The sequence below is a fragment of the Staurois parvus genome, unplaced genomic scaffold (assembly GCF_062004578.1).
Source record: "Staurois parvus isolate SC_StPar_1 unplaced genomic scaffold, SC_StPar_1.0 ptg002686l, whole genome shotgun sequence".
NCBI classification, from domain to species: domain Eukaryota; kingdom Metazoa; phylum Chordata; class Amphibia; order Anura; family Ranidae; genus Staurois; species Staurois parvus.
The window spans coordinates 1,281,714-1,307,337 of record NW_028320482.1 but is presented as its reverse complement, the minus strand read 5'-3'; the positions used below and the strand labels follow the sequence as shown (position 1 = coordinate 1,307,337).

The window sequence follows — 25,624 nt, the reverse complement described above, 5'->3', positions numbered from 1 at the left end:
ACAATGGATTCAGTCAGTGTGTGTGTTTCCTACAGATGGATCCAGTCATGGGAACCCACCAGAGAGATGTCCCCCTCCTCTGTATTCCCGGGATTCCACACAGGAAGGTCACACCATCCCTCATCATCATCAGGTAGATGGATCCAGTCATGGGAACCCACCAGAGAGATGTCCCCGTCCTCTGTATTCCCGGGATTCCACACAGGAAGGTCACACCATCCCTCACCATTACAACGTTGGTGGGACGGATCATTTAGAACTTGGACTCGTGGAGGTGATGTGTGGATTTTTATAAAAAAATGTATATCACAATGTTAAAGCTTACATTTTACAGATGTTATTGTTGATCATTTTCTTGGTTTAGGGTGAAGATCTGATAGATATAAAAGTTGAGGTGAAAGTAGAAGAAGAAGAGACGTATGTGAGGGATGATCAGCAGTCTATGGAGGAGGATGGAATAACGGGGACATTTATAGAGGAGGACACTCCTACAGAGATCAGCACAGGTGGGTCATGAACACTAAATCCATTCCTCCACCCATACTGCTCACTGATTGGTCCAGAGTAGGGCGGGGACTGGGTGATATCAGCCTGTAATCCCCTGGTCACTTTCCTGAGCTGTGTTCCCCGTCCTGTATTCCTGGATTTCTCTCGGATAATCTTCCTTCTCTGTGCTGCAGACACAATTCATGGATCTAGACTGGATTGATGGAGATCCTGGGGTTCAGCCTGTAGACAGGGCATTGGTCTTATCCAATGCAGGTGGCACTCAAACCGCAGCAGCATTAGACAGGGCCGGTGCTACCACACTGGGTGAACAAGGCAGCTGTCTAGGGTGCACTGCTGCTTAAGGCACAGCCATGGCCGTGACTCACGCACATCTTTGACTTGGAGTACGTGGAGAGGTAGGGTAGGGTGCAGCTTTGCTGTCTGAACAGCGGACCATAAAACCTGGAATTTAAAGAGTGGCTGCTGCGGACCTGACCTGAGCAAGGAGGAGCAGGGACAGACTGTCAGACAGAGCCGAGCAGAGATCTGGAGCGTGTGGTGGAGACCAGAGCCAGCCTAAGCGGTCACCCAGAGCAGACTGTGGACTCCAGAGCCAGCCAGCTGTCACCCGGAGTGGACAAACCCACCCAGCCAGAGCCAGGGGGCTCAGGTAATTCATTCGCTGATGTGCAACAGTCATCTACCATGTCATCTCCATCCTGCACACCGTCATCTACCATGTCATCTCCATCCTGCACAGTCATCTCCATCCTGTACACAGTCATCTACCATGTCATCTCCATCCTGCACAGTCATCTCCATCCTGTACACAGTCATCTACCATGTCATCTCAATCCTGTACACAGTCATCTCCATTCTGCACACAGTTATCTACCATGTCATCTCCATCCTGCACACAGTCATTATCACCCTGCACACAGTCATCTACCATGTCATCACCATCCTGAACACAATCATCTCCATCCTGCACAAAGCCATCTACCATGTTATCTCCATCCTGTACACAGTCTTCTCCTTATCATCTCCATCCTGCATACAGTCATCTCCATGTCATCTCCATCCTGCACACAGTCATCTCCTTATCATCTCCATCCTGCATACAGTCATCTCCATGTCATCTCCATCCTGCACACAGTCATCTCCATGTCATCTCCATCCTTCACACAGTCTTCCCCATCCTGCACACAGTCATCTCCTTATCATCTCCATTCTGCACACAGTCATCTCCATGTCATCTCCATCCTTCACACAGTCTTCTCCATCCTGCACACAGTCATCTCCTTATCATCTCCATCCTGTACAGAGTCATCTCCATCCTGCACATAGTCATCTACCATGTCATCTCCATCCTGCACACAATCATCTCTGTCATCTCCATCCTTCACACAGTCTTCTCCATCCTGCACACAGTCATCTCCTTATCATCTCCATTCTGCACACAGTCATCTCCATGTCATCTCCATCCTGCACAGTCATCACCATCCTGCACATAGTCATCTACCATGTCATCTCTATCCTGCACACAATCATATCCATCCTGTACACACAGTCATCTCCATCCTGCTCACAGTCATCTCCATCCTGCACACAATCATCTGTCATCTCCAACTTTCACACAGTCATCTCCTTATCATCTCCGTCCTGTACACAGTCATCTCCATGTCATCTCCATCCTTCACACAGTCTTCTCCATCTTTCACAGTCTTCTCCATCTTGCACACAGTCATCCCCATGTCTTCTCCATCCTTCACACAGTCATCTCCATCCTGCAAACCACATTTTGCATTATGTACGTTATCTCAGACTCTAACCACACCCCCTTTAAGCCACAACCAATGCTTAGCGTACTTTAATCCCTGCTCACTTTTCACTTTACACGCCACATTTTTATCTTTCTTGTTTCTTATAGAACATCATTTCCTCCCAGGTCCCCAGTCAGTAATTTTTTCTGGGGGGGGGGGGCAAGCAGCTGGTCTTGCCTAGGGCGCAAAATAGTCTAGCACCAGCCTTGATTACAGCGGGAGAGGAAGACGGGGAGAAATTAGTCCTCCATGGTTTCCTAGGTCACTGGGAAGCTGTCCGGTTGGATGGCATTGTCCCATGTGACTCTGGTGGCCATCTTGGATCAGGCAGAGTCTATTTAAGACCTTGGCTCCCGGGTTTGGCGCACATTTTGTGAGTGGACAATGTAAGGATAGGTTACAGGTCTATCAAGGAAAGTGAACAGCTGTAGGGAAAGGTTTTGGATGAGTAGAGACAGGATAGGGACCTGCTATCCTTATGTTCCACCCTGGAGACAGATGCTGTCGGTGCATCAGAACCTTCTCCACCCAACGTTATTGCACAGAAATGTGAGTGTTCCCAGCTGGCCACCTTCCTGCTGGGCTGTTTGTACCTTTGAGCCATTCCTTCAATACAAGTTGTTAATAGCATCCAGATAGTGTGCTCACTGCCGTTGCACCACGCTACACCCACTCACAAGCAAAATAGTGATTTTCACCATAAGCATATGCTCTCCTCCCCCGGCCTGTCAGTTTAGGTGGACGGCCATGTCTTGGTAGGTTTGCAGTTGTGCCATACTCTTTCCATTTTCGGATGATGGATTGAACAGTGCTCCATGAGATGGTCAAAGCTTGGGATATTTTTTTTATAACCTAAGCCTGCTTTAAACTTCTCCACAACTTTATCCCTGACCTGTTTGGTGTGTTCCTTGGTCTTCATGATGCTGTTTGTTTACTAATGTTCTCTAACAAACCTCTGGGGACTTCACAGATCAGCTGTATTTATACTGAGATCACATGACACACAGGTGGACTCTATTTACTAATTAGGTGACTTCTGAAGGCAATTGGCTCCACTAGATTTTAGTTAGGGGTATCAGAGTAAAGGGGGCTGAATACAAATCCACGCCACACTTTTCACAGATTTATTTGTAAAAAATGTTAAAAACCATTTATCATTTTCCTTCCAATTCACAATTATGTGCCACTTTGTGTTGGTCTATCACAGTGGTCAGCAAGCCGCGGCTCGCGAGCCACATGCGGCTCTTTAAACACTTTAATGTGGCTCTTCTGTGTGCCCGGCGCCCGCTCCCCTCCCTCCTCTCGGGCGGCCGCCCCAAAAGTCAGGACTCTGCAGCTAGCCCAGAAATGGGCAAACTACGGCCCGGCGGACCTTTTAATCCGGCCCGCGGAGCGTGGCAAACATTGGCTGTCAGGATGTAGGCGGGGCAGCGTGACGAACTCCTCTCCTCTCACAGTCCGCCCTGAAGACCGGAACGGCGCGGGAACACGGCGAGAGGAACGCGCGGAGCAAAGGTAAGTGAATTGACACAGGGGGGACTTGGCTTACTACTTGCTACTTACTACTACTATATGAGGGATGAATTAATATGGGGGATGAATTACTATATGGGGGATGAATTACTATGGGGGATGAATTACTATATGAGGGATGAATTAATATGGGGGATGAATTAATATGGGGGATGAATTACTATGGGGGATGAATTACTATATGGGGGATGAATTACTATATGGGGGATGAATTACTATATGGGGGATGAATTAATATGGGGGATGAATTACTATATGGGGGATGAATTACTATATGGGGGATGAATTACTATGGGGGATGAATTACTATATGGGGGATGAATTACTATGGGGGATGAATTACTATGGGGGATGAATTACTATATGGGGGATGAATTACTATATGGGGGATGAATTACTATGGGGGATGAATTACTATATGGGGGATGAATTACTATGGGGGATGAATTACTATATGGGGGATGAATTACTATGGGGGATGAATTACTATATGGGGGATGAATTACTATGGGGGATGAATTACTATATGGGGGATGAATTACTATATGGGGGATGAATTACTATGGGGGATGAATTACTATATGGGGGATGAATTACTATATGGGGGATGAATTACTATGGGGGATGAATTACTATATGGGGGATGAATTACTATATGGGGGATAAATTACTATATGGGGGATGTATTACTATATGGGGGATGAATTACTATATGGGGGATGAATTTCTATGGGGGATGAATTTCTATGGGGCATGAATTACTATGGGGGATGAATTACTATATGAGGGATGAATTACTATATGGGGGATGAATTACTATGGGGGATGAATTACTATATGGGGGGTGAATTACTATGGGGGGTGAATTACTATGGGGGATGAATTACTATATGGGGGATGAATTACTATATGGGGGATGAATTACTATGGGGGATGAATTACTATATGGGGGATGAATTACTATATGGGGGATGAATTACTATGGGGGATGAATTACTATGGGGGATGAATTACTATGGGGGGTGAATTACTATGGGGGGTGAATTACTATATGGGGGATGAATTGCTATGAGGGATGAATTACTATATGGGGGATGAATTACTATATGGGGGATGAATTACTATATCGGGGATGAATTACTATATGGGGGGATGAATTACTATATGGGGGGATGAATTACTATGGGGGATGAATTACTATGGGGGATGAATTACTATAGGGGGGATGAATTACTATAGGGGGGATGAATTACTATGGGGGATGAATTACTATATGGGGGATGAATTACTATGGGGGATGAATTACTATGGGGGATGAATTACTATATGGGGGATGAATTACTATGGGGGATGAATTACTATGGGGGATGAATTACTATATGGGGGATGAATTACTATGGGGGATGAATTGCTATGGGGGATTAATTACTATGGGGGATGAATTACTATATGGGGGATGAATTACTATATGAGGGATGAATTACTATATGGGGGATGAATTACTATGGGGGATGAATTACTATATGGGGGATGAATTACTATGGGGGATGAATTACTATGGGGGATGAATTACTATATGGGGGATGAATTACTATATGGGGGATGAATTACTATGGGGGATGAATTACTATATGGGGGATGAATTACTATATGGGGGATGAATTACTATATGGGGGATGAATTACTATGGGGGATGAATTACTATATGGGGGATGAATTACTATATGGGGGATAAATTACTATATGGGGGATGTATTACTATATGGGGGATGAATTACTATATGGGGGATGAATTACTATGGGGGATGAATTACTATATGGGGGATGAATTTCTATGGGGGATGAATTTTTATGGGGGATGAATTACTATGGGGGATGAATTACTATATGAGGGATGAATTACTATATGGGGGATGAATTACTATGGGGGATGAATTACTATATGGGGGGTGAATTACTATGGGGGGTGAATTACTATGGGGGATGAATTACTATATGGGGGATGAATTACTATATGGGGGATGAATTACTATGGGGGATGAATTACTATGGGGGATGAATTACTATGGGGGGTGAATTACTATATGGGGGATGAATTACTATGAGGGATGAATTACTATATGGGGGATAAATTACTATATGGGGGATGAATTACTATATGGGGGATGAATTACGATATGGGGGATGAATTACTATATGGGGGATGAATTACTATGGGGGATGAATTACTATATGGGGGGATGAATTACTATAGGGGGGATGAATTACTATGGGGGATGAATTACTATGGGGGATGAATTACTATATGGGGGATGAATTACTATATCGGGGATGAATTACTATATGGGGGGATGAATTACTATATGGGGGGATGAATTACTATGGGGGATGAATTACTATGGGGGATGAATTACTATAGGGGGGATGAATTACTATGGGGGATGAATTACTATATGGGGGATGAATTACTATGGAGGATGAATTACTATGGGGGATGAATTACTATGGGGGATGAATTACTATATGGGGGATGAATTACTATATGGGGGATGAATTACTATGGGGGATGAATTACTATGGGGGATGAATTACTATATGGGGGATGAATTACTATATGGGGGATGAATTGCTATGGGGGATTAATTACTATGGGGGATGAATTAGTATATGAGGGATGAATTACTATATGGGGGATTAATTACTATGGGGGATGAATTACTATGGGGGATGAATTACTATATGGGGGATGAATTACTATATGGGGGATGAATTACTATGGGGGATGAATTACTATATGGGGGATGAATTACTATGGGGGATGAATTACTATATGGGGGATGTATTTTCAGTTTTAAAAATGTGGCTCTCAAAATAAATTTCAATCGTGGTTTTGGCGAGATTTGGCTCAGTTGAAAAAAAAGGTTGCCCACCACTGGGCTATCACATCAAATCCCAGTAAAATACATTGACGGTTTTGGTTGTAACATGACAACAAATGGGGGACATTTCAAGGGGAATGAATACTTTTTCAAGGCACTGTATAGAATAATGCATTCTTTGTTACACCCATTTCCTCCCAGCTGGACATTTTATATCAGATGATGTGATTGGAGCACAGACTTTCACATGTTGATAATAATGTGATAACATCCTTCAACCTTTGATCCTTAAACAGAAAGTAATAATGAGGGAGGAGTCAATACCCCAATGATGGTGGTCTTCAGGATCAGTCCAGTCTTCATCTTGGTTGTTCTCCCCCCATCCTCACTCTCTGACCTCTGGTGGGGCTCAGCCCCGCTGTTCTTCATGACTAAATCATGGACTAAATAAAGAAGTGCAGTACTTCTTGTGTTGGGAAGATGGCGATGAGTGATACAGGGGGTGGGGACCCTCGTCCTATAATCCCCTCATCACTGTCCCTCCTATAAAAGACAGTTCTAGTTGTTTTCTGACCCTCTGACTAAGGTTCATGAATAAAGAAATGACCTGGTAGGAGATCAGAGGAGCCATTTCCTAGTTCCCTTGAGGATGGAATTGTCAGCTCCTCAGAGACCAAGCTGCCTGATGTGGGCGGAGTCCTGGTTTGGGGGAACCAATCAGCTCCTGTCTAGTAATCCTCTTTGTCTTTGTATTTTAGTCCATGGCCGGGAGATGAGGAAAACCTCCGAGGATTGTCTCACTTTGTCTCCAGACTGGAAAGTAGAAGATGAGGACATCACACAGTATAGTCCAGGAGAAAACCCGGCTCCCTCCAATGTCCATCCGGCACCACCCAGTGTAGATGGACCATCGGATTCCTCCTATCATGAGGAACCTCAGACTGTGAGGGAAGTTGTCATCCTTCTAACAGATAAGAGGTTTTCTTGTAATGAGTGCGGGAAAAGTTTCCATTTTAAATCCGGGCTTGATGTGCATAAAAGATCTCACACGGGGGAGAAACCATATTCCTGTCCTGAGTGTGGGAAATGTTTTTCACAGAAGTACCATCTTTCCACACATCAAAAATCTCACACAGGGGAGAAGCCGTATTCCTGTTCTGAGTGTGGAAAATGTTTTTCAGAGAAGCCCGCTCTATTAAAGCATCAGAGAGTCCACACAGGTGAGAAGCCATATTCCTGTTCTGAGTGTGGAAAATGTTTTCCAAAAAAATCAGAACTTATCATACATCAGAGGTCTCACACGGGGGAAAAACCATATTCCTGTTCTGAGTGTGGGAAATGTTTTTCACAGAAGACGCATCTTAACAGACACCGGAAAACTCACTCGGGTGAAAAGCCTCATTCCTGTTCTGAGTGCGGAAAGTCTTTTTTAAGGAGGTCCGATCTTTACACACATCAGAGATTGCACACAGGCGAGAAGCCTTATCCCTGTTCTGAATGCGAGAAATGTTTTTCAAGGAAGTATGAACTTCGCAGACATCAGAGATTCCACACAGGTGAGAAGATGTATTCCTGTCCTGAGTGTGGAAAATATTTTTCAGTCAAGTCCAATCTTTACAAACATCAGAGAGTGCACATGGGAGAGAAAATGTATTCCTGTCCTGAGTGTGGGAAATGCTTTTTAAAAAAATCAAAACTTGTCAGACATCAGAGGTCTCACACGGGGGTAAAATCATATTCCTGCCCTGATTGCGGAAAATGTTTTGTTCAAACATCAGATCTTGTCAAACATCGAAGGACTCACACGGGGGAGAAGCCGTATTCCTGTCCTGAGTGTGGGAAATGTTTTTCACAGAAGTCCAATCTTATCGCGCATCAGATATTGCACACGGGGCAGAAGCCGTATTCCTGTCCTGAGTGAGGGAATTGTTCCTCAACGAAGTCCTGTCTTCCTGTACATCAGGGATCCTTGAGGTGCATTAGTGCCTTGGGTGAGGAAAATGCCTTCTAGATGAATGTTGCTGGACATCCCAGCTCTCATGTGGGGAAGAAGCACACCCTGATATACACCTCAGATATACTCCATGGCTGATCTTCATCATGGAAGAAACAGTTCATAAGGAGATCAGAGGTCACCAAAGACGTGGATGAAGTGTGGGACCGGGTTGGCTATTGAGAGTAGCAGAAAAATGGAGTCAAGACCTTTCATTGGCTGAGTATATTTTATGGTGGAAGTTTCACAAACACCTAGAGGTCTACTTTTCAAAGATCTGTTAAAAGAATGTTGTAGCAAACCTGCTCATCAGAGTGGAAGCAGAGTTCTTCTTTTTCTTGTTCCTTCTGTTATTCGAGGTATTCCTGGATCATTCCTCACATCCCCCTTTCCCTTCCTGAGAGACCAACGTTATCTCCTGACAGATGGTGGGGGTCAGCCCAGGAGAAACATTCCTGGTGGGGCCAGCAGGCTGGGAAAACTGTCACCTTTCTCACCTACGTCTGATAAGGCCGCATTTCTCAGAGGGCTGGGAAGCATTGACCCAAAACGGCGTAAGCCCACAAATTATCAAACTGACCAGAGTAATTGCACATTCCTCAGGTGAACTGTATGTTTCAGGTCATGTATTATGAAGCTATAGTTAATTCAGTTTCCCACTGACCACTCCCAAAACGTGTAGTAAGAGCCCCCCTCCCCTTTGAGAGGGACTCTTAAGAGAGACAAGTGAGCTAGAGTTTGTGACACACAGAGATCTCCGAGGTAACATCGTAACAGAGGAGATCAAAGAACCTTTCTGCTCTTCACTTGGATCTGCAAACCCAGGCATATGGGCAAGTAACTTAACCCTGTAATCTTCTTCCTAATTATCTCTTTGCTGTGTCTTTATATACATATATATATTTTTTTGTGACATCTCTTTGTAAATATTTTATCGCACCTGTTTTGACCCTGTTAGAAATAAATCTTTCTTTCTGAAAGTGTTAAACTGTTTCTAAGCGCTTACTTGCAATTCACAAATCCCTGCCTTTGAAGAGACGCTACTGTTTGTTATATCTCTGTATAGTAGGTCCGCGGGCTGTGCTATATAGATCAGTATTTCTATTTCAATGGTTTTTATGAAATTTTAAACAGTATAAACAGAGGCAATAAAACACGCCCACGCAAGGGCTATCAATTGCACAGATAAACAATATGCAAAATAAAAAAAAAGGAAAAACAATGCTCTAATGCCAACAGGGCAAAAGGTACGCCAACGCAGGGGCTATCAATGGCACATAAGTTACAAAACAGTAATGTAACTGGTTATAACAACTAAATGCAGCTGCCCAGTCACACCAAAAACAGAGAGAGAGAGAAAAAAGAAAAGAGAGAAAGAAAAGAAAGGAAAAAAAAAAAAGGGGTGGGGGCAAAGAGCAGGGATTCAAGAGCGCCAACACCGAACGCCATTACATCCCCAGACTAGCCGGGGGGAGTGAGGGAAGGGCATATTGCAACCACGGCTCCCATATTTTCAAAAATTTACGTTGGGAGTCGTTGCGGATACTCGACATCTGTTCGTTGAGCATCATAGTGGTCATACGATCCCGCACCCCCTGAAGAGGGACAAACGGACTCTTCCAGGCCTGAGCAATTGTTCTAGTGGCGGATAAAAACAGATAGGAAGCCAACTTCTGCTGGTGAGCTAAGAGGCCCGGTATGGGGCAATGAAGCAAGGCATACCGAGCATCCCGGCGTATGGAGAGATGGAACAAGGTGAAAAGGAGGCCAAATACACGAGACCAAAAACGAAACAGTCTCGGGCATGACCACCAGATATGTAATACATCACCACGATGACCACAACCCCGAAAACATTGATCACTACAGGCAGGGTTAGCCCGGGCCAGCCGAGCCGGAACCCAGTACCAACGAAACAATACCTTATAGGCTGCCTCCAGTGTGGTCGTATTAAATGAGCATTTAGCTATGAGTGACCAGGCCTTATTCCAGTCCTCCGGATCCACAGCCACTCCCAGGTCGCGCTCCCACTGAACAACATATGAAAGAGAAGTATGCGACGAGCGTCTGTTCAGAGCTGCATAAAGAAGGGATATAAGGCCCGGAGCGCCCGGACGCAGTTGGCAGAGCTGTTCAAAGGCAGATTTCTGGTACGGGAACACAGAAGTACCCCGCAGCGAGAGCAGCCAGTGTCGCAATTGAAGATATCGAAAAAATTCAGCCGGGGGGATATTCCGGGATTCCCGAAGAGAGTCCCAGGTGGGAAAGGACCGAAAAATCAAAAAGTGTCGCACCTGCGAAAAACCATTAGTCACCCACCAAGAAAACGCCCCTGGGTGATCCAAACCCGGCGGGAAAAGAGGGTTGTTAATAATTGGGAGCAAAGGCAGAAAAGGTGACATCAGACCACCAGAGTAACGCACCGAGTCCCAAACTTGTAGGCCATGAAGTAACATCGGACTCAGTGCCATAGGGCGCAGGGCAGGGGGAAGCCATAGAAGCGTCGATAGTGCGATAGGGGCACAATTAGGTAGTTCCAACAGGACCCAGAGGGGGACGTCGGAAGAGGCGTGCAACATAGACAGCGGGGCAATCTGGCTTGCTTGATAATACTTAGTCACATTAGGCACCCCAAGACCACCCTGAAGTCTATGGGCAAAAAGCGTACTTTTGGATACTCTGGGGTGCTTATCGGCCCAGATAAAACGCATTAACTTCGCCTGAAGCAACCGAAGAAAATGAGGGGGAACCCGCACCGGGAGTGTGCGAAAATAATACAACAATTTCGGCAAGATAGTCATTTTCACCGAATTAACCCGTCCTATACAAGACAGGTGCGGAAATTGCCAAGAATGCATAAGAGAGGATAGAGAGCTAAGCAATGGATAGTAATTCGCAGCAAACAAGGAGTCATAAGTGGGGGTCAAGCGAATGCCTAAGTATTCAAGAGAAGAGGAAGCCCATTTGTAAGGGAAGTGGGATTGTAGGCGCGAAACCAAATCTGAAGCCAAAGTAATATTGAGGGCGACAGTCTTATCCAAGTTGATACGGAGACCCGAAATCAAGGAGAAGCGCTCAAGAACCTGTTGCAAATTAGGAAGCGTCGTCAGGGGGTTAGTAAGAGTCAGGAAGGCATCATCCGCAAAAAGGTTCAGTTTGAATTCCTGTCCCGCGTAAGGAACCCCCGATACATTGCAATCGGTCCGAAGCGCCAAAGCCAACGGCTCAAGCGCCAGGACAAAGAGCGCTGGGGACAGGGGGCAACCCTGTCTCGTCCCTCGCCCAATAGGAAAGGGATCTGAAAAATACCCAGCGTATTTGACGGAGGCCGAAGGAGAAGAATACAAGGCCTGAATCCAAGAAAGAATAGAATCCCCAAAACCCCAACGAGACAGCACAAACCGCAGATATTCCCAGGATAGAGAATCAAAGGCTTTATATATGTCTAAAGACAGTAAGAATCCCGGGATTTTCCGCTGTTGCAGAAAATGTATAAGATGGACCACCTTACGAACGTTATCACCCGCCTGCCTCCCGGGGACGAACCCTACCTGGTCCCTGTGGACCGGGCTACGCAAATATTTATTAATGCGGAAACTAAGGATCTTGCCCAATATCTTCAGGTCTTCATTAAGAAGAGAAATAGGCCGGAAGGCTTGCGGTTCCTGTACATCATCGGTCGTCTTAGGAATCATGGCGATATGCGCTCTAAGCGCATCTGGGGAGGGCGAGGAGCCCTGTCGTAACGCATTAAAATACTCAGCCAAAAAGGGCGCCAACAAGGCTGAGAATTTCTTATAATAAAGACCGGAAAAGCCGTCGGGACCTGGGGCCGCGGTGGACCGTAAAGATTTGATAGCTTGGAGCACTTCTGGTACAGTGACACCGGCGTTGAGTGCCACCTGTGCTGCCTCGGATAACCCAGGAAGTCGGAGATCTTGAAAGAATGCCTCTGCTTGAGCCACGGGGAAGGGATCTGGTTTAGCGTAGAGGCGTGCAAGGAAGTCTGAGAAACGGGAAACAATCTGCTGGGGATTAGAAGTACAGCCACCTGTAGGAAGTCGCAGTCGAATCGGTTTATGGGGTTTCCCCACAGAATTGAGTTTCCTGGCCAGCATCGGGCCTGGCTTATTAGCACAGGAATAAAATTTGTGTTTGGTCCAATGCAGGGCCCGTTCCGCCTCTGAAGAGGCAAGTAGGTCTAACTCTGCCGCCAGAGCGTCCCGAGCGCGTTTATGGGCCGCAGATGGAGAGGACTTCCAATGCGCATCCGCAGAGGCCAGGAGAGAATGAAGCTCCAAAAGTCGGCGCTCCCGCTCCCGCTTCCGGACCGCCGCCAGCTGTATAACATGACCCCGCACCGTGGCCTTATGCGCCTCCCATAGGGGCACTGCCGAGGAGACCGATCCCGCGTTTTCCGTGAAGTATGTTCGTAAAAAAAATTCTATTTGTTGGCAGGTAGCCTGAGTGGTCAATAAAGAATCATTGATGCGCCAATGAAAAGGGCGCCGTTCTGACCCAGAGAGGGCAAGGAGAAGTACCAAGGGATCGTGATCCGACCAAGGCGAGGAGGGAATAGTTATCCGCCTGACCAAGGGAAGCTGCTGAACCTGCATAAATATATGATCAATTCTACAAAAACTATCATGAGGACTGGAATAGAATGTAAAGTCGCGTTCCGTTGGGTGAAGCTCCCTCCAGACGTCCGCCAGCCCTGCTGTCCGCAGGAGAGAGCGCATATGTTCCTCCAGCACCAAGTCATGAGAAGGGGCCGCCCCCCGTGCGCAGCGCCTATCCAATGCGGAATCCAAAGTAACATTTGAATCCCCCAAAACAACAAGAAGACCCTTGGAGTGTCGGGAAACAATGGTGCAAAGATGTGAAAAGAATTTATCCTGAAAACGATTAGGCGCGAAGTAAGAGACAAAAGTAACCTCCTGATCCCAGAGGGTGCCTTGCAGAAGCAGATACCTGCCCGTGGGGTCCGCTATATTCCTAGCACAGACAAAGGGGAGATTGCGTTTAAAAGCGATCAGGACACCCCTACGCTTCTCAGGGGCCGAGGCCGTGTAAAAGGTGGGATAGTGAGGTGAAAGATAACGCGGGGCGGAGGACTGAGAAAACCTGGTCTCTTGTAAACATACCACGTCAATTTGTTGTGATTTGAGGTGATGAAAAACTTTAGCCCGCTTCTGAGGCGAATTAAAGCCTTGAACATTTTGCGAATGAATTTTCAAAAGGGGCGAGGCCATGGCGGCATCAGGGCAACACGCTCAGCAGAAGAAACCATAAAGCAGCTAGCAATTTCCGCTTCCAATGGCGATCGGACCGTGGCGTCCCGGAACCCTGCAGAAAACAAAAACAAAAAAAAAACAAAGGAGAAAAAAAAACAAAGAAAGAAAGAAGGAAAAGGACACAAAAAGAATATACAACAGTGCAATCGTGTCACGCCAATGGTGACGTGCATCCTACAAAGGAAGGATACCAGTTAGGGGTGGCTCTACCACCGGACACATGGCTGCAAATGGAAACATCAGAAACATAAGTCCCCAGGGGGCAAAAGGGCAATAAGGCACTAAACACAATAGAACGGGGTACCAAAGCAATAAAACTAAAGGAGCTAGGCCACCGTGATGACCTCCCCATAGCAACCCAGAGAACCATGGGGCTAACCCCCTCCCACCCAACCGGGCCTACCAGATCAACCTCCCACCCCGAAACCAGAGGGAACCCTCACTCCGTGCTACCAACAAAAACCGGAATACCATCACCCAGGCCCAAAATAGGCTGCGGCAGCAGAAAGTCATAATTCTCGAATCCATGAGGAGACCCCCCCAACCAGGGAAGGAACCCAAGGGGGCACACTGGAGCAGTCCCAACCCGTAATGCTGACAAACTGGGGGAGCCCTAAGGGCCAAACTCACGGTCCCGTCAAGGAAGTCCATCGGTGAGATGATACATGGGAAGTCCAAGACACATCTTCAGCCCGGAGAAGAACAGGAAGGACTTGATCGTGAAGAGGTCTGAGGGAGGGCCCTCTTCCTATTGGATGACCGCTCCCAGATGCGGCTTGGAAGAAGTGGCCTTGCCGGGGATCCAGATGAATGAGCTGGGCTCCGATCCGCAGCCTCAGGCGAAAGAAGGTGTAAAGATTCCAGAAGAGAATGGGCCTCCTCCGGCGTAGCCACAGAATGACTGCGGCCCTGGTAGGTGAAGGTAAGGCGAAACGGGAAGCCCCAAGCGTATTTGATACTGTGTTTCACCAGGACCGAAGTGAAGGGCTTCAATTGGCGACGCTTCTGAAGAGTGGTCTGAGAGAGGTCCGCAAAGAGCTGGTAGCGATGCCCCTGGAAGCTGAGGTCAGGGTTGTTTCTGGCCGCCAAGAGGATAGTTTCCTTAGTGCGGTAATACGTAAACTTGATGATAATGTCCCTCGGGGGCCCATCCGGTCGTCTGGGGCCCAACGCACGATGTATGCGGTCAAATTCAAGCCGGTCAATGGGAACAGCGGGTGTCAGCTCCTGAAACAGAGCTGTAGCAGTGGAAGTAAGATCCGCGACCGTTTCCGGGATACCCCTTAACCGCAGATTGCCACAGCGGGAACGATTTTCGAAATCCTCAAGCCGTAGCAGCGCGTCCGCCAATTCTTTCTTGAGGTCGCACAAATCCTGTTCGTGATTTTCCATGACCGTGGTATAGATCAGTATTTCAATCATTATAGTGTATATTTGATAACGGGGGTTTCCCAGTCTCCGACAAAAGTGGTGGTGGCAGTAGAGGGTTAGTTGCGTAATAACCCGACCCAGTAACAAGCGCATTCAGGCTGCAGGTACAGATTGTAGACCATTAGCTGGGCAATCGCTGTGTAGGGTGCAGCTGGGTGGGGCCTTGTTATGCGCGTCACACCGCGGTTTTGGATCGGCCGGCCCTTTGGTCACGAGTTTGGTGAGAAGGTCTGGGGTCTGACGCCGTGGGCGTGACGTATTACTGTTAATCGCGGCTGTGCGATTGTCGCCTGTTGGTGGCGGCGACCGTGGATCCGTGACAAATGTGACAAGCAGTGCTGGTATAAATTGATGACACGTTGGTACCTGGTTCCAATGAGAATATTGAAATTTGTTCCCCAGTATTTACCACCTTGCTTCCATGGTTGCGGTAGCCCAGGCACCCACCACCATATCTGGTGGTCCAACCCCATAGCTAGCTCATTCCAGACAGAAATTTTCCAGATCATCTCCACCTTGTTTGCAAGCCCGGTCAGCCCGGATGCACTGGTCCCCCTCCTAAATCACAAACCAGATAACATCTCTAAGAACCGGTCAGTAACAACAACTGCTAAATAAACCATGGACCAATCTTGGAAATCCTCAAATCCTCATTTCTATACTTGTCTAGCGCTACCCCTGTAGGGGCCGCTCAATGATGCTTGTCCCCAGTGGTGGCCCTGACCTTGCAAGCCTCCCGACACCTCTGACACTCTGGGTTCAGACATTTTTAGGTAATAAAGAAGAATGAAAGAGACACCATTCTTTAGTAACACCTCTTTATTAGTGCTTGCGTAAAAGAGTAGATGGGATTAGTATGCACAACCCCAGTTAGGGCCTGAAAGCAGAAACACTAGTCAATTAGCAGCATTTAACAGATTATGCAGTGATATGAAGTAAGCTTTACCCATTTAAATGCACCACCAGCAGTAAGTGGGGGAAGAGGAGGCTTGTTGGCTTGTCAGCTCCCACTGAGCCACCGGCGTTACGAGAGGGATGAAGAAAATCCTATAAAAATGTACAGTATACTCCTGTATAAATATATGTAGGTACCATTATTTAAGTAACAATGGCCTTATAAAGGAAGAATTCCTTTTAACTAGAAAAATGCATTATGAGTCTTGATTATGTGTTCCTAATATGGTGGTATCTGCTGTCTTCTGCTAGCAATGGTGGGGCCCGCAAACATTATTGAATGCTAGTAGTTTGATGAAGCTAGGCACATAAGATGTGGTGCAAGGATCTCCTGGTAACTGAGGTATAAAGATGTCTGCATGCAGTGTCTCTAGAGGGATGACAGCTTGGGCATCTGCCTACTCACCAACCCTGATGATAGTCTCCTAGAAATAAAGAGTTCTTGCTTGGGCTCTTGAATGTCTGCAGAGATGTGTAGAGTGACAGCCTGTCAGTACGGTGGACAGTGATTGCTACATAGGTCAGACCGTGGCAGTCCCGGTGCGGAGAAGAACCAATGCCATCCTGGTGTGGCGGTCAGCGTCTCAGCAATGTAGACCCACTGCCCAAAGTCCCGCGGTGAAGATCTGTAGTTTCTCTCTTAAGGAGAAGCTCTGAATTGCTGCGCTGAAGAGAGGGCTTGCCAGCTGCAGTAGAATATATCTGCTCTCCCAGAATCCTTCTGGTTCCCCAGCTCTCTGGTATGTGTAGTTCAATCAGTACTATAGTATAGATTGGCTGTAGGACTACAGTTCCCAAAATCCTCTGCTGCTCAGGAGAGTTTGCTCTACTCCGCTAACAGGAAGTCATGTCTGCCAGTGCAAGGCACTAGGGGAAAAAAAGGTTCAATCCTAGTGCTGCCTGTAAGTGTCCCTGAACTGCAGTGACATTGTCAGCGACCATCGCGACGCATGGGTCTACACAGGCGTAGGTGTCTGCTAAGACGTGTAGGTGGCAGGGCACTAGGACCCAGGCGCACCCGTCGTCTTGACAGTACTAGGCAGGCACTAGGACCTAGGCTGTGCCTGTCAGGTGCAAGGCGGGCTATTTAAGCCAGTTCTGCACAAACACTTGTTGCCGAATGGTCTTTGTATGCTGTTACCTGTGTGTGAGTATCTTGATCTGGATTGTTTGACCTTGCTGCCTTCTCCTGTCCTGACCCTTGGCCTGCCTGACTCTGCTCCTGGATGTTCCCCTTTAAATCTGATCTTTTGGTATTGACCCTGTGTGTGACCCGACTATCCTTTGCCTACCGTTTTGTACCTCACCGACCCGCTAGTTACCGACCCGGCCTGTATGACTCTGATTTAGCTCATCCGTCCATCCTGCAGGGATCACTAGGCTCCCTCACATCAGACTCTTAGCCCCCTGGAGCTCCTGTCAGACTCCTCTACCCCTGTTGGAGATACCTAGCAGCTGCAACCTGGTACCGGAGCGCTCCAAGTCCATCCCCACCATCAGGGGCCCTGGTTAACAAGTGCTCCGGTGCTTAGACTCCGCACTCTGGGGAGGCTCTGCCAGGGGATTGATAGAGGTGCTGTCAGGCGGTCCATTACAGACATACCTGGCACTTAGCTACATCTGGTTGAGGTTAGGTGACACTGGCTATGGTCCATGCCATGGTAGAGGCAGCCCCATGTGACAAGGTGGCACGTTATGCCAAAATCTGGCAACCATTGGTTGATCATTATCTCCCCCCACACTCCGACACCACACTGTTGCTCCCAATGTTGACGGCCTGTCATCCATTAGCATGGTATTATCTAGTTACAGCCAAGGACTACCCATCCCCTGGGACTCTGACCCTTCCTCACCCACCCCCTCTCTTTTTCCTCTCCCTCTCTTTCTTCTTTCTTTCCACTCACTCACCTTTTTGGTCAATTTTAGGCTATCCAGACACCCACTTACACCAGTGAATCATCTAATGGCCTTAATTTATGCAGCATGTGGGGATCTGGCCGTATTGGCGGATATTCATCTGGGATCTTTTTAACCACTATGTGGATGCTGTTGCCCTTTATTACCTACTCATGATGACATCTAGGATACTGGAATTTTGTGTCTTCCTTGGGGTCCCGAGGAAGTGAACAAGCGAAACGCGTAGACCTCTGAAGTACTTTGATGTCATGATTTACAACGCTGTGATATGTTGGGCCGATTAGCCAAAACACTGTTTTTATGGTAATTTTTGGAAGATATGTTTCAATAAACATGTTTTATACAACAATATGATGTTGTCCACTTTCTGTACCAGTAAAGTCCCATTTGGTTTTTATGGTTCTTTATATGATAGATGAGGGATGAGGTATGTTTGCAGTCTGATTTATATAATTGGTACCTAGTGACAATTGTCAATGTATCTATAACCATGGCTGCTGTCCAAGAGGATTATTAATGACTAAGATCTAGTATGATGCCTCACCCAGACCCAGGTATTTGATTCCTTGGTGCCGACGGTATGCAAATGCCAGGCCTTGACACTGAGAGGCTGCATATTTGTGTACCCAATGTAAACAAACGTTATCTTTTTAGTAAAAAAAAATAACCCAAATTCGTTTATAACCAAAAATTATAATTTTTAATCTTTTTTCTACATTTTAATTTTTTTTTTATATTATTTGTTTTTTGTTTTTGTTTTTTTACATACTGTCATCCTAGCAGTACAGTGTCACCATGGTGACACTGTACTACTTGTGGGGGGTGATGAAGATTTTTTTTTTTTTACACTGATTGCTTTTACACCCATAAAGGCTGTAAAAGCAATCATTTCTCCTTCTCTCTGGCTGCATTCTTGCAGCCATTGAGAAATACTGTGAGAGCTGTGATTGGTTGCATGTTCTCCCTGTGCCTGCGTGGGCTTCCTCCAGGTACTCCTGAAGGAAGACTGGGTGAAGATAGAAGCACCACAGCACTGCGCTGGAGGGCTCTATGTGCAGTGTACAAGTCTACTATCCCATAATCAGAATACTCATGTAGACTTAACAGATGTGGGGGAAAAAAAGAAAACAATATGCTTGGAGAAAAGTGAACTCAAGCCTTTCATCTAATTAGAGATTGCTAGGTCAATCACAAATTATTAGCCCCGAGTATTTCCTGTGTCAGCTCCTGAGAGGGGGAACTATATCTTGGTAAAGATTTCTCTGACCTGCTGGACCACATCTTCACCACACGAGGGCGCTTGATCTTCATTCTTTCCAGCTATTCCCGTGATCAGACCAGAAAGAAGGGAATCTTCAGGATATTTATTCACATGCGTATTACCTATACGCTTTCTGGTTAGTGCGCATTTCTATCATTTGCATCGGGAATCAACGAGCACCTTTTACTGGACTGTGTCTCATTATTACCATTCATGATATATTAATAGCGCTGCATTTTATTTATATATATGTGATTGGTCACAGCTTGTCACATGGTACAAGGCTGTTGTGAATAGCCTTGTACCGTGTGACCTCTGTGATCATTCACAGATTTTACACGTAGTAAGCAATGATGTCAGAAGTGACATCTTGCTTACTACTCTGCATGTGATCACTGACTGGCCAATCGGTGATCACATGATTGGGACCTCGCACAGAGGTCCCGTTGGACACTCGGTGTTTGAATGTGTCTGGAGGACACCGGGCACCGGATCGAGGTGCTGCATGCACAAGCAGGGGGCGGGGAGGCCATTTATAAATGGCCACCCAACCCTGCACTGCCACCGTCCGGCCGTTTATATACAACGGCCAGATGGGAAGTGGTTAACCACTTCAATACCGGACATTTTCACCCCTTTTTTGCCCAGGCCAATTTTGCAGATTTCAGCGCTGTCACACTTTAACCCCTTGCCCTCCAGAGGATTTCCCCCCCCCCCCCCTTCCTGACCAGGCCATTTTTTGGGATGCTACGTTACTTTAACTGACAATTGCGCGGTCATGCAACACTATACTCAAATTCAATTTACGTCGTTTTTTTCCCCAAAATAGAGCTTTCTTTCGGTGGTATTTGATTGCCTCTGCAGTTATTATTCTTTGCGCTATAAAAAAAAAATGGATGACAATTTTGAGGGAAAAAACTAAATATTTTTGACTTTTTGCTATTGCGCAATTGTCAGTTAACCATTTCAATACCGGGCAATTTTACACCTTCCTGCCCAGGCCATTTTTCAGGTTTCAGCGCTCTCACACTTTGAATGACAATTGCGCGGTCATACAACATTGTACCCAAACTAAAATTTTATCATTTTCTTCACACAACTAGAGCTTTCTTTTGGTGGTATTTAATCACCGCTGGGGTTTTTATTTTTTGCTAAATTAACAAAAAAAGACCACAAATTTTGAAAAAAAAACACGGTTTTCTTTGTTTCTGTTATAAAAGTTTGCAAATAAATAATTGTTCTTCATAAATTTAGGCCGAGATGTATTCTGCTCCATGTCTTTGGTGACAATAACCCAAATTAGGATGTATTATTTAGTTTGTAGGAAAGTTATAGAGTTCACAAACTATGGAATAGATCTGAATATTGATCAATCCTGAAGTACTGACAGCCAATCTAATTTCTTGAGGTCCAAGAATGTCAGAATAGTACAGATATCCCCCAAATGTCAGAACGGTACAGATATCCCCCAAATGTCAGAATAGTACAGATATCCCCCAAATGTCAGAATAGTACAGATATCCCCCAAATGTCAGCACAGTACAGATATCCCCCAAATGTCAGAATAGTACAGATATCCCCCAAATGTCAGGACGGTACAGATATCCCCCAAATGTCAGGACGGTACAGATATCCCCCAAATGTCAGGGCGTACAGATATCCCCCAAATGTCAGGACAGTACAGATATCCCCCAAATGTCAGAACAGTACAGATATCCTCCAAATGTCAGGACAGTACAGATATCCCCCAAATGTCAGGGCGGTACAGATATCCCCCAAATGTCAGGACAGTACAGATATCCCCCAAATGTTAGGACAGTACAGATATCCCCCAATGACCCCTTTTTGCAGAGTAGACAGTCCGACGCACTTCATAAGAGGAATGGCGAGTTTTTTGAAGTTGTATTTTTTTGTCATAATTTTTCGGAAAATGAAAAAATTAAAAAAATGATTCACTATTTTTTTTTTTTTTACATATTGTCACCAGTGCAGTACAGCGTCATCATATAACTGGCATGGCGGTGATCAGGGACACTGACTGGTGACAGTATGAAAAAAATATATACCGTATTTTTCGCTCCATAAGACGCACCTAGGTTTTAGAGGCAGAAAACAGAAAAAAAAAATTCTGAACTAATGGACTGCAGACACAGTACAGGAGATGACCAGAGACTGCGGACACAGTACAGGAGATGACCAGAGACTGCGGACATAGTACAGGAGATGACCAGAGACTGCGGACACAGTACAGGAGATGACCAGAGACTGCGGACACAGTGCAGGGGATGACCAGAGACTGCGGACACAGTACAGGAAATGACCAGAGACTGCGGACACAGTGCAGGGGATGACCAGAGACTGCGGACACAGTACAGGAGATGACCAGAGACTGCGGACACGGTACAGGAGATGACCAGAGACTGCGGACAGTACAGGGATGACCAGAGACTGCGGACATAGTACAGGAGATGACCAGAGACTGCGGACACAGTACAGGAGATGACCAGAGACTGCGGACATAGTACAGGAGATGACCAGAGACTGCGGACACAGTACAGGAGATAACCGGAGACTGCAGACACAGTGCAGGAGATGACCAGAGACTGCGGACACAGTGCAGGGGATGACCAGAGACTGCGGACACAGTACAGGGATGACCAGAGACTGCGGACACAGTACAGGAGATGACCAGAGACTGCGGACAGCACAGAGATGACCAGAGACTGCGGACAGCACAGGGATGACCAGAGACTGCGGAGAGCACAGGGATGACCAGAGACTGCGGAGAGCACAGGGATGACCAGAGACTGCGGACAGCACAGGGATGACCAGAGACTGCGGACAGCACAGGGATGACCAGAGACTGCGGACAGCACAGGGATGACCAGAGACTGCGGACAGCACAGGGATGACCAGAGACTGCGGACAGCACAGGGATGACCAGAGACTGTGGATAGTACAGGGGATGACTGCTGACCTTTGGGGAGGGGGGGGGAGCGGGTACCTGAATTTGACAGGTACCCGCTCCCACTTCCGCGGAGTTGTTCTTTCATCTTACCTGTTCCTCTATCCAGCCGCGCGCTGTCTTCCCGGCTTCTGTAACGGCGCTCGGCATGACAGCCGGGTGCCCAGTGCGCATGAGCGAGAAGCACTTGCGCTTTGTGATTGGTCCGGCGGCTTCTGGGATCTGTCATGTGTCCCAGGTACCGCCTTACCATTCACAAAAAGCACCGCTTCCTGCGCATGCGCACTTGGCACCCGGCTGTCATGCCCACACTACAGAAGCCGGGAAGACCGCGCCGCTGGATAGAGGAACAGGTAAGATGAAAGAACAACTCCACGGAAGTGGGAGCGGGTACCTGTCAAATTCAGGTACCCGCTCCCCCCCTCCCCAAAGGTCAGTAGTCATCTCTATAAGGTCCCGCTGTAGAGCTGAGCGGCCGGCCCGGTATCCTGACACGGCAGCAGTGGAAATACCGGACCGGCCGCTCCATATTCGCTCCATAAGACGTACTGACATTTTCCCCCCTTTTTTGGGGGGAAAAAAGTGCGTCTTATGGTGCGAAAAATACGGTATATATATATTTTTTTAATTATTTTTAATTTTTTATTACATTTTTTTTTTTTTTAAGATTTTTTTTTAAGATTTTACTATGACCAAAATAGTACAATGTTACCATAGTAACATTGTACTACTTTGGGGAAGTGATCAGTATTTTATTTTTTTTACACAATTTGCTTATAGCAAAGGATTACTTTGCTATAAGCAAGCATTTACCTGAATGACCGATTCATTCAGGTTTTTTTTTTTTTTTTTTGTGCTTAGCTGTGATTTGGCCACAGCTAATCACATGACATGTGCATGTGATCTGCTGTGACCATTCACAGCTAGACACTAGTATACAATGGATGGCATGAATGAAGCCTGTCATGTGACCTGCTGTGACTGTCATGTGACCTGCTGTGATTGGTCACAGCAGGTCACATGGTACCGGCAACAGAAGCCGGTACCCAGATCTGTCATCGGCCGTGTCCGAGGTACACGGCCAGTGATAGATCGTGACGCTGCGCGGCTCTGCAACCGTGTGAACTGTGCATGTGTGGGAGGACGCCAAATGGCGTACACCCGGAAAGCTAATGCATTTTTGCGTCCGCCAAACGGCTATAGGCCGGGCAGCTAATGGTTAAAGTAACGCAGCATCTCAAAAAATGGCCTGGTCAAGAAGGAGTGGAAATCCTCTGGAGGGCAAGGGGTTAATGAAAAAAAGATGGAAAACTTTGGAAAAAAAAACTCTATTTTCTACTTTCTGTCAATAAAAATAAAACAATAAAAATCAAATTTCTTCACACATTTTGGGCAGTGGTCAGTGTGAAAGGTGCAGAGTCTACAAACTATGGGATATATACATATCTGAAAATCGTTTAATCTCATTTCTTGAGGCCCTAAAACACCAAGGCAGTACAAATATCCCCCCAATGACCCCTTTTAGGAAAGTAGACATTCTGAGGTATGTAGTAAGAGGCAATGTGAGCTTTTTGAAGTTGTCATTTTTTGTCACAATTTTTTGGAAAATGAAGAAATTGAATACATTTGTTTTCTTCACACAGTCACCAGTGCAGTACAGCATTATCATGTGACTGATGTGGCAGTGAGCGGGGATACTGTCTAGTGACAGTATGTTAAAAATAATATTTTTTATTCAGTATTTGAAACATTTTTTTCAAAACTTTTTTACATTTTTTTTATTTTTTTTTACATACATCAGAGTAGTTCAGAGTCACCATAGTAACACTGTACTACTCTTGGGGGGGTGATCAGGATTTTTTTTTTTTTTTTACACTTTGCTGATAAAAGATCTTTGTAACAACAAAGTTAAAGTGTTACTAAACCCACAACAGTACAATTAGTCTGTAGATGCAGTAAAGGATGCTTGTTATACTCACTTTGGGACCTAAGGGGTTAATCCTCTGCATTGTGTAAAAAGGATGTTTGATCCTGACTTCTCTATCCCTGCTATTGTTGAAATGACCACCTGATACAGACTGAACCCATAGCCCTTCTGCACATGCTCGTTTTGGTGTGTATTGCTAGAGAAGTTTTTTTTTTCTTGGGAGTGCATGTGATCAGCACAGGACCAATCAGCGCTGTCCAGAAAGAGGGTCATGGGATTTCCATCCTCCTAGAACTGAAAGAAAACTCCTCCTATAAGCTTTAGCTAGTGCTGGGTTGGACACTGATAGAAGTCACAAGACTGCTATATATTGCTGATGAGAAAAGGGATTTAGTAGTTTATATTTACTAATATAATTGTATTTCCATGTTCTGTGTACTGTGGGAGACCAGATATAGTGAATGTGGGGTCTGGGGAGACCAGATATAGTGAATGTGGGGTCTGGGGAGAGCGGATATAGTGAATGCGGGGTCCAGGGAGAGCGGATATAGTGAATGCAGGAATAAACTTACAGAAAATCCCCCTGCGCTCCACAGAACCTAGTGACCAAAAAGTCAGCTGCTATCACCTCTTCTTTATACCTCAAGATAGTGCACACAAATAATATTAATGGTGAAGCGCTCAACTTATATAAAAGTGAAAATTATCTCCTACCTAAATATTAATAAATTATTCCCAATTAAATATCTAGTGCAACGTCCCCACATATAAATTATACACCCCCTGGTGGTATAGTGATAATCAACTAATGCTTTATGAACTGTGCAAAGTGATACATATATCCAAAAACAATTCAATGAAAAATCAAATGCAAAATAATTAGTGATGCCACACTGTGCAAAAATAATGAAAAGTGTTCAATAACTCCACTCCATGCTGTAATTGTGCTCTTCGTGATAATCTTGATGTGACTCCACTCAATAATAGCCAAAGTGCCCCCTCACCTTCCAAATTCGACCCTTGCGGGTCACAAAGCTTTATATATAATAATATATCTCTGCCAGGTTTTTCCTCCTCCACAAAGATGACGTCACCCCTATGACCGGAAATACGTCGACGCGTTGCGCCACGGTCACGTGGCTTCTTCAGGATCCTGAA

The 25,624-nt window shown here is 46.0% G+C and overlaps 2 protein-coding genes across 2 annotated transcripts in view; both read left to right on the top strand.

Moving 5' to 3' along the window:
* Positions 1-25,624, top strand: part of LOC149429913 (uncharacterized) — a 195,738-nt gene that overhangs the window by 119,170 nt on the left and 50,944 nt on the right. The window contains 1 exon segment of the mRNA XM_089666363.1: positions 7,703-8,437. Within this exon segment, the coding sequence (XP_089522489.1) occupies positions 7,703-8,437 (735 nt within the window).
* LOC149429915 (uncharacterized) lies at positions 29-2,382 on the top strand (the record flags this gene model as incomplete). The annotated part of the gene is made up of 2 exons (XM_089666346.1): positions 29-274; positions 365-2,382. Coding segments are annotated over 2 exons (399 nt in total), but the record flags the coding sequence as incomplete, so codon positions are not given.